Below are 10328 nucleotides of genomic sequence, written 5' to 3'. Positions count from 1 at the left end.
TTGGAAGAAATAAAAAGACGAAATCTGACAACTGGACAAATTTCATCCGATGATTAGGACTAAATCTAAAAAGCTCCAGAACATCTAGGATCTATTGGAAATAATGTTAGGTCAACAGCTGTTTTGAAGGTTAAGAATCAACTTCCAATCAAATTCCAAGATCAAGACGTGTATTACTACATTCAATGTGCAAAATCTATTGTTTGTAAACCACGGTGTCCATCTTTCAGCCTGCACCGACGGTCTGTGAGAGTTCCCACGAGAGAATGTTTTTTAACTCAGTGCTTTAAAGAAAAAGATAAAGCACGCACAGGATAGAAAAGCCCACGCCATCTGTTTCTATGAAACATCATAATGTAAAAATAAACCATGTAGACTTATGGAAAACACCCCATTCAACACAGCTTCCAATTTGTCACTTGGAATTTATTTAAAAAGGCAAACACAAGACACACTGAAAGGATGAAATTCCAGCCACCCTGTATTTTTTGGGACGCTACACGGCTCGCCAATTTGTCCGCTCCTTCAAAATAGTTCACAAAAGGGCATGCAGGCCTATATAAAACCTCCCACACCGGGAAGAGATCCTGGTGAAAGCCGCATACAGTAGCTCCTATGCCCCCCCCCTCCCTCTCTTCCTCCTCTTCCTCCCTCCTCCTCACCTCCTCCCTGCTCCATGACTAAGTGATTTAGCCAGCTCTGGTGCAGGCCGCCTCTCACTTACAATGGCTCCCTAGGTTAGTGACAGAGCGGGGAGGGTGGCAGAGAAAGAGAGAAAGATCCATTTACAATGCGGCTTACACACGGCCGCCCCCCCACAACCCCAACAGACGGCACCCATCCTTGGATTGATGTGTGGTATGCATAGTTTTTTTTTTTTGGGGGGGGGGGTTGCAATTTGGGCACCACAGAGAGAAAAAGAGGGTAGGTCTGTGTATGTCGGAGGGGTTGCGGGGGCGCAGGGCGCAGGCTGTCTGTTCCCTCGCCCTCCCATTGAGTCAATAGTGTTCCGGCAGCTGAGGTTCTTTATGAAGGGAACAATCTGGAGGGTCTTGTCAGAGTGCCGAGCAGCTGCTGTTTTCTGGCGAGCTTCTTTCATGGACCACAGGCCTGGAGTGGGCTGGCGAATACAGACGCAAACCCTCCCACCCCGGCTCCCGATCACCGATCACCCCCCCCCCCTTGACCCCCCAACTCCCAAGCTTCTCCAATTCCTCATCCGCCCCTTCCAACACTGGAAACCCTTGCACACAATACCAGATGAAGAGTGGCACAGAGAAACACGGAGAGAGCACGATGTGTTCCTGTGCACGCTACAATCCGCACAGTCGCCAGGGGCACCGCCCCCCCGCCGATGCTTTCATGAGGTATGCAAAGATCCTTTCGTGAGACGAACACAGGTTAAAAAAAAAAAGAAAAAAGCCCGTAACACATACAGCTCGCACATATTAGCACCGCTGATCAGATGTTTGTGGTTTTTTGTTAATAGATCACAATACAACTGTAATCCTGATTCAGGTTGGATTGGGTGAGGTTGATTAAAGCGCTCATGTTTCCTCTGAGTCAGGATTTACATTAGCAGAGCAGTGAGTTTGCGTTTACTCCCTTTCAGTCATTGATTTAGTTAGTAAGATCAGTGAAACACACACACACACACTTTCCCTTCTTCATATAAAGCTCTGTTATAACTTTACATCAGACATCACTTAAACAGTACGGCGCTCTACTCAAGCAGCCACCTCATTGGAGGACACCGCTGGTCCCCTTTGTCCGGCCCCCCCCCAGGTTGTCACCGCGTGGCGGCCTCCAAGGGCGACGGTCGTCTTCCAGCTCGTTTTAAGGCTTCGCTTTTCCGCCGAGCGCGTCCCTTTTAGCTGCTGTCTGACGGCACCAGGTTCCCTGTGGTGTCCAGCTGCATGCATTTACACGTGCAAGCAGACACCGGGCACTCCGTGTGGTCTCTGTAACGGATACAGGAGGCTCAATTAAAAAAACAAAACGCACAACATGGACCCAAGGAAGAAAAAGGAGTTAATAGTAGGTATATAAGTTATGGCGAAAAGATCGGAGTACCTTCTGTTCATTAGAAACCCGCAAAGAGGCTTTTGGGGAGAAACATTATTTTGGCTCATGCAAAAAAAACAAAAAAACATTTTTATGGATTTTCAACTAATAAAATGGAGCAGAGGGTTTTGCCCCTGGAAATTCATTTCTACTCTTCCATCGTTTTGTCAGATCGACAACTACAAGCTTAAGTGACGGGTATCTCGAGAGTACTTTTTCTAATTCGGTAAAATCACTTTGCCTTCCACGCTTACTGCAGAGAGAGCGTTTTCGGCACAGCTTGTGTCCACATTGTATTAACTTGAATAAAATTCCCCTTTTGCACTGATGGATTGTGACTTTTTTTTTATCTTTGGACTGAATTGGAAAATCTAACTGACAAGGAGGTACACAGACCATCTGCATGAACCACGTGTGCACGCATCCCATGAGAGCGCCCACCTGAACCAGCTGAGCATGTGGCCGGCGTGGCCGCCGTGTCGACAGTTGTGACACCAGGTGAACCAGTTGTTGAACTGAGCCAGTTTGTTCTCCCTCGTCAAGTCCACCTTCTCGTCCGACTTCCCTGTTCCTGCCAAAGGGATTCCTCAAAAGTCAATATTAGCCATCAATAAAAAATAATGTACTATCTATGCGAGAGTAGGGGTGAGCGCAGCAATAAAACAAACTGGATAAGCCACTGAACCTCGAGGTGCAGCTGCCTCTGAGGATCAAAGTCCGAAATGCTCGGTTATGAACCCTTGCACCAATATGCCGGCATGAGCACCTGCCTGCACCCCCCTCCCCCCCGCAGCCCGGCCTACCTGGGCAATTGGAGACCGGTGTGCCCATGTTCATGAGGCAGAGAGCACAGCGGGGCAGCGGTTTCCTGCAGCCGGGGCAACTGGTGACTTTGGACTTGGTGGGCGAGCCGCTGACGCCGTACTGGCTGAAGCCGCGGCCCTGGTGCGGCATCGCCGAGCAGCTGTAGGAGATGGACTTGCCGCAGAAGTTGCAGCTCACAAACACCTGTCGCACAGAGGTTGCAGCTCACAAACACCTGCAGAGGGACCGCTTGCCAGCTGTCTGATTTTAACCCTCGAGGCTACGGCGAGATAAGCGCGAGATAAGCCTAATTTGCTTAACTGTGGAACTTGGAATGTCAGCGGTGCAGTTTGGGCGGTGAAGAGGTGTGCTGGCAGAACCGGCGCAGTTAAAGGCTCTGTCTGTATAAGGCTTTATAAGAAAAGGGATGAATTTAGAGTGTGTGTCGTGTCAGAAGAAACAAGGAGGATCGCTCGCTAGAACACAGATTTTCATGACACGATCTGGAGAGCAGCAGAGCTGTGGGTGTTGCTTGGCACGGACTACCTGTGCTGTAATAAACCGCAAAAGCGTCACACTATCCATGGCTGCAAACAAACTGGACAGTGAGCTGATCACATTAGAGTCGCAACGATCAAATCACACAAATTTATGGTTAGAGCGTACAACCGCTTTGATTCAAGAGCAACATGAGGCCCATGAAAGCAGAAAATCCTCACATTTGAGAAGCCAGCAAATGTTTGAGATGTTCTTGTCAGATTGTCAGTGTCAATTGTCAGCTGTATAGCTGATGATCCAAAGGAGTGGAGAGGTATGTGAGAGAGAAAGATGTCTGGGACGCATGTACTAGTACTGTGTTATGTACACACAGGGTGTAGTATATTAAGAGGAGATCTGAGGAGAATTGAATGTTAAAAGCCCAGAGTAAAGCGTGCTACAAGATTACCGGTCACACCACTGAAACACTTGCTGGGTACAACCCTGAAATAATGAACACAGCTTCCAGTTACCTGGGCCAGTGGTTTGGAGCTGGGGTCCAGTTTGCCTCTGTGGATGTCAAACTCGGCCCGTTTGTGCCAAAATCTCCAAGCATCCAACAGGTTGCGGTAGTTTTCGATCCAGCATTGGACTCGAGGGTCTTTCAACACGTCACCCGGGGAACCCTGTTGGAATATTTTACCTGTATGTGAAGTATGCACATCTGACGCACAGGTGGTGGTTAACTTGTCCCCTGCAGGACTTTATTCAGTAGCAGGTCAGGACAGGAAAAAAGAACCACGGACGATGCAAGCGAGTTGTTCTCCAGCATGTTGAATAAGTTACAGACCCGTTCCACTGCTTTGACTTTGGCACCTTTCTTCTTCGAAATAAGAGCATGAGAGCAGACGACTGCTTGCTTCGGCTTGTTAGTGGAGTGAACAATTAGCTTAAGAACACAGAACAGCTGTGACCTTTAAGAGTATGCTATCAAGTTTTAGCGTGTGCTTTTGGAGTGTTTTTCTGCGGTGTGATCAAACTGACAGTTGCATCTTGTCGTCAACTGACTTTTTTAAATATTCTAAATCAAAATAATTTAAAAGTAGTTAAAAACAAAACAAAAAAACTTTATATGAAGCCAGCAAACTATTTGGCAAAATGAATCAAACGCCCAAACATTAAAAAGTTCTTTGGCACGGAGAAAGGGCAACTCAGAGAAAACAAACCGCTTCATTTTTACATTTAATGTGACTCCATGTCGTCCTCGATCAATCGGTTTGTAACTTTGAATCTCCTAAAATGCTTTCTGAAGGAGCCAAGAGTCCCCTTGCCGGGGGAGCTATAACCGAGGTCAAATGAAACAAAACTAAAAAGAACTAAACATTAACTAAGCCGTAACTACGTTTCGGTACCTTCAGCATGCAGAAACTGGCAGTCTGCACATCCCCAGTGAGGTCCACGTAGCTCTCCATGAGGTCCACGCCATCTTTGGTCAGACCTGTCAGCAGGATGCCCTCCAGGTTGCCCACCTCCTTCATCTCATTGGTCAGTTTGTCGATGTACCGAGGCAGCTGCAGGCACACCCCGGGGATATTTACAAATATGTCACAAATCAGAGAGGAATGCAACGCCATCATGCATATCTAGTTGGGTTACCTGGGCGTCGCTGAGAAACATGCAGGCAAAGGCAACGCGGTCCCGCACAGCAACACTGCTCTCAAACTGAAAGACAGACAACAGAATGTCAACTTCCCTCGTCATTTCAAAATGACTCATTTTTGCTCCACGATGTTAGCTGAAAAAAAAAAAAAAAAAAAGCTTTACGTCGAGCGTCTTGCACTCAGTACACAGCATTCGTCTCCATATTGGCATCAATAACTTTAGCCTGTAATGTTACAACCAGGAACACAGTTCTGCAGGAAACTATTTTACAGCTAAATCAATTCAAAAAGCCGAGAGCCTGTTGGCCAGCGAAAGGTCCAAAGAGACAAATGAATGTGACAGCAGCAGGTGGCCGACATCTGACGAGCACAAACGAGCACTCGGTGTCCTGAGGACATTCTGTCTGAGGCGTTTCAAACACGTCTCTTCCTTATATATATATATATATATATATAAATATATATATATATATATATTAAATATGATTCATTTCTCCATTAAAGATCACGCAGTATCAACAACCGATTAGTGTTTAGAATACGAGTTACTGTCTTTAAACACTTCCCGGTGTTTCGCATTAGAGCTACGAGGGTTCGTTGATCGGAAGAGATTCACTACCAGCACGCCGTCGTAGGCTCCGGGCTCGCTGGTGAGGAAGGCAAACATGACGCAAAGGTAGGGGTTCTTCAGCTGCAGCCTCAGGGAGCTGCACATCTCCCTCCACAGAGAGGACTTCTCGTCGGTGTAGCCCGACAGAGCCATGGCAACCACATTCAGGTTCAGGTCACCTGGGAAGAAGCAGCCAGACACGCTGGGGTTGTTAACTTTGTGAATAGGCTTTAATGCAGCACTGTGGTGGGACAAAAAAATAATAATGAAGTTCTTATGATGGAACTTCTAACTCTAACTTCTAGCTTTTGGCCACAATGAAAATAATTTGAGTGAAATAGGAATAAAGTAATTTCTTTTAAAGTCAGCTGACATCCGGAACAACTTCATGCTGCGTCCTTAAAACCAATTAATTAAGAACATAAATTGCTTATTTTTCCCAGAGGTGTTGAGGCTCCGGGCATTGCTCAATGTAGAAAACGGTCAATGATTTAATAGAGTAGTTTGACATTTTGGTGACGATGCATATCCAGTTTCAGGAGTGCACACTAAACGAGGAACTACAGGCAGCAGGCAGTTAGCTTAGCATAAAAACATAACACGGCAAGCCTGCTTCTGTCTGGGTTTGTTAAACCCGAAAAGGGTTTGAAAATCGACTTCAAAGCATATGTAAAGGACATTTTAACACACGGGCTTTGGTAAACAAAAAGTATAAATTAATGAGCTTTAGAGGTGCTGCAAGATTTTGGAATAAAAACAGATTTAACAGGTTTAGCCTCTAAGAAAAGATCAGCATCGCGTGGCTACAGCTTCATGTTTCGTGGTTACTCATCAAACTCGACTATCACCTCGCTGGATCTTTTTGAGACGGCCAATGTGAAGATCCAAAACAGAACATAAACTCAAAGCTGCTGTTTGAGAACAAACCCTGTTCAGCACCGTATCTAATGAATCGCCCCGTCAAGTCATGTTCTGAAAATGAGTGGAAAACATTTGACCTACATTCGTGGAATTTTCCAAAGTCACGACATACGCAAACAACAGCGTTCTCTCCGCATTGCTGTTAATCCTCAGTGTGAAAAGCACTACAGGACGAGTGTTGTGTGGAAAACAAGGTCCTCCTGCTGTTACATTTTTTAAATTCCTAATGAGTTTAACTTAATTTGTTGAGAAACTGGAACACGAAAACAGACGCTGAGGCATAAACTATGTTTATAAAGTCCTATTTTATAGTTAACTACTTCTGAGCAGTTTTTAAACACGTTCTGGACCTGACAACATATCTTTATAAATGTTGCTTACATGGTTTCCTGTTAAAGCAGCACAACGTTACAGAAGCACAATACTGCAGAGGCAGATCGCGCTTTACTGCAAATCAATAAGATCTCAGTAAGAGAGAAAGTTAGTTCACATGTTATCACTCTTTTATTGGCTAAATTGATTTAATGCCTCCTCTATTTTGAACAACTTGGACATATAGTGATAGAATTATCTTTATGACCTACTGGTCGCCGCTAAAGAATTAAACCATAATATTTAAGACGCTGTGACAAATAGTGATGGATTTTTTTCACAGATTAACCAAGAAAATAATCTGCGACCTAAAATGATAAAAAGTTAAAAGTTAGAATTATCGCACATGTCAATGTGTTTGGTCGGAAACACGCTTCCTTCCGGTTAAACCTTGACTTTAAACATACACCTGGTCCCCCCTTCCTCCCGCTTCTACCCCTTCGTGCACCCACTCACCCTTCTCAGCAGTGGCTCCCTTGTTGAGGATCTGGATGGCCCGGCGGATGTCCAGGTTGAACAAAGCCACGGCGGCCGCCCGCTCCCACTCGCGCTCGTGCTCCAGCGACCGCAGGAATACCTCCACGTCGATGTCGGGACCCCTGCTAATCCAGCCGCAGAGCCGCAGGGCGAGGCAGCGCTCCTCGCTGTGGTACCGGGGAACATCGGTCTGCCGGTCTGAGCCACTCCAGCACCTGCGGCTCTCTGTTGTACCTAACGGGGGGTGGGGGGGGGGGCAGGTAGACAGTCAGTGTCCATCATGGCAAATATTGGTTCAGACCATCAGTCAGTCGCTGGACTTACCTGAGCTGGTCTTCACAATGTTCTTGATACCAGAGTGGACCAGCGACTGTTTGTTCCCCTGGAGTTTCAGCTCCGGGTCCTCTGCGCACAGCTTCATATGTGAAGCTTTTATAGGAATTGTAACGGATGTTGCATTTCTAACAGCATAATTATTACACATGCATGAAGGTGGTTAAGAACCAGGATTACGACAAAACTTCATTGCATTATTTAAACCGGACCAAAGTAGAAACAAAGTTAATCAGACATTTTTGTCGAAACAATCGCAGTAGTCTCATTGTACATTCCCCTCATCACCACCGAAAAAGGATATAAAACAGATCGTACCACAGACACTTGAGCTGGGAGTCGTTCCCCCCCGCCAGCAGGTGGTTCCTCCACACCTGGACGGTATCGTGGCCGTAGCTGGACTGAGCCCTCTGCCTCATCTTCGTGGCGATGTCTTTCTCGATCGCGCCCTGCACTCCCTCAGCGCCGTCCTCCGCGCAGTCGTACAGGTGTCTGCCGCACGCCCACATGAGCGAGCTTGTGGAGCTCCAGGCGAGCGAGATGCGCTCGAACACGGTGAAGTCGGTCATGACCCGGTTGGCCGCCGACACCACCACCATGCGGTTCTGAGAGGACGGGTGCCAGGCAAAGCTGCCGATCTGGCTTTCACACGGCTGCACGCTGCGTTCGATGATGGTGGGCTCCGTCTCGTCGCCGATGGGCGTGGGCGTGTGTTGCATGTCATACAGGCGGATGATGTTGCTGTCGCGGGTCAGCGTGGCCAGCAGGCCGTTACGAGTTGGACACCAAGCCACCTGAAACGAGGAAGGAAATACGCATGTTGCTAAAAGGCAACTTTCTGTTTTCACAATCTACTTTAATGTTTCAACAACATTATCACAACTTTAACTGGGCATTTTGCTCATCTCCTGGGAAACCAACCGCACTTCACCTTAGTGAGCGGCTTCGGCTGCTCGTTGAGCGTGAGCACGGGCTTCTCAAACTTCCTCAGATCCCAGATGGCCACCTGACCCTCAAAGAAAGAGGCCACGCGGTCATGGAAGTGTGGGTCGACGGTCACGCCTTGGATGGCCTTAGTGTTGACGAATGTTTTTTGGCTCGTGTTTCTCAGGTCAAAGATTGCGAGGTTGCGGTGCATGCCGGCCAACAGCAGCTTTGGGTCACGGAGCAGCCAGCAGAGGGACAGGCAAGCGTCGTTTTGGCCTAACTCGTACAACGGTTTGGTCACCACTGTGCTCGAGTCCAATTCCACGGCTGAAAAGCGGCTCTTCTCGGAGGCCACACTGGCCTCCGGGGAAAACTTGCTGCTGATGTCCCATATGAGGACAGAGAAGTCAGCTCTGTGCTTGTCCAAACCGGCAGCCAGCAAGTTGCTGTCCACCGGGTTCCATGCTAACGTGTTGCACTGCCGGGCGTGCTTGGGCACAAACTCTTTCCCCACCAGGTCTTTATACGGGGAGTTGTGGCTCTGCCCCAGGCTGGTGAGCACCACTCTGCCGTTAGCTTGGCCCACAGCGAGCAAACACTCTGGCTCATGCTTCGGGTACCAGGCCACACATTTCATGTAAGGGGTGTCCGAGTTAATGGCCAGTAGTGTGGCAGCAGTTTCCTTTGGTTTGGTTTCTGAGCTGCCCACGGGTCCGATGCGATACAGTCCCAGCTCTGAGTCACAGATAACATAGCGGTCCGGGTGGTGAGGAGACCACAGGATGTCCGGCTTGGAGCCACTCATGATTCAGATGCAGCTACAAGGATCTCAACTAAATCGGCCTTCTCCAACCTGGAATATGGACAGATGAGCAAAGAAAATGAAAAATGAATACTAATAGGGGCAAAAATGTATAAAACCAAAACACAAGATTGACAAATAACACAAACATGATGTTTTTATCTTAAATGTTTAACTTTTATTAGCTAAACTATGTGTCATGTAAACGTTACTGCTGATAATTGCAAAGCAAAAAGGTTAGCAGCCTGATTTTAACTAGCTAGTCTGCAAAGTATTGGTTTGAGATTAAAAAAAGAGCCACGTGAGGTAAATTATGCAGCTTGTTTACTGTGTGACAAAGCTAAAACTAAAGTCCAAAGTTTATTGACATGCTAATTCCACTAAGCTAATGCTAACGAGTGAAGGACATGCTGGCAGAAAACCCGTTTAGCTAGCGCGGAACTAGCTAACAGTCGAAAATATGTTACACAACGTCCCGCTATTAACGATGATGTTGTTACTTACAAACATGCAGATAGTTTAACCGAGTGGGGGAATGACAATGTGGTGTGCACATGTCGATCAGGGACACTCCGAGCGCGTCTTAATGTTGTGTGTTACACCATAACACGTCCGTCAGGTTGCGAACTTTATATAATAAAGTTCCGGTCAGGCGCTGTTGTGCGCGCCGTTTACCGCCAGAGGGCGCCGTAACAAAGTGTGTGGAAAGACACAGAAAGAAAAGCAATGCAAATTATTAAAACCTACATACATTATCTAAATATTTTGATAATCGTTTTGGACGCACAGCCTCAAAAACCCAACTACACAAAACCCAAAGAAAAGATTGAATTAATACTCCAAATTTAAATTCCATAAAGTGTTTTAATGAGAATAACTC

General features: G+C 46.9%; 1 protein-coding gene across 2 annotated transcripts; it reads right to left on the bottom strand.

Annotated features, from left to right (window-relative positions):
- Nucleotides 1-405: 405 nt before the first annotated feature.
- mios (missing oocyte, meiosis regulator, homolog (Drosophila)) lies at nucleotides 406-10084 on the bottom strand. 2 transcript variants are annotated; one of them, XM_040165897.2, is made up of 12 exons: nucleotides 9953-10084; nucleotides 8651-9499; nucleotides 8024-8513; nucleotides 7711-7809; nucleotides 7366-7620; nucleotides 5626-5795; nucleotides 5002-5067; nucleotides 4758-4916; nucleotides 3879-4031; nucleotides 2868-3072; nucleotides 2506-2635; nucleotides 406-1961 (listed from the first exon to the last, which is right to left on the bottom strand). In XM_040165897.2, the coding sequence occupies exons 2-12, from the start codon at nucleotides 9449-9451 to the stop codon at nucleotides 1871-1873; spliced, it is 2619 nt and encodes an 872-aa protein (XP_040021831.2). In that variant the 5' UTR covers nucleotides 9452-9499; nucleotides 9953-10084; the 3' UTR covers nucleotides 406-1870. The 2 variants fall into 2 exon arrangements, with proteins under 2 accessions (XP_040021831.2, XP_040021832.2); XM_040165898.2 differs by having other exon boundaries at nucleotides 2868-3103; nucleotides 9953-10076.
- Nucleotides 10085-10328: the final 244 nt, after the last annotated feature.

The sequence above is a fragment of the Gasterosteus aculeatus genome, chromosome 20, assembly GCF_964276395.1.
Source record: "Gasterosteus aculeatus chromosome 20, fGasAcu3.hap1.1, whole genome shotgun sequence".
Lineage (NCBI taxonomy): Eukaryota > Metazoa > Chordata > Actinopteri > Perciformes > Gasterosteidae > Gasterosteus > Gasterosteus aculeatus.
This window is presented reverse-complemented; position numbering and strand designations above follow the sequence as displayed.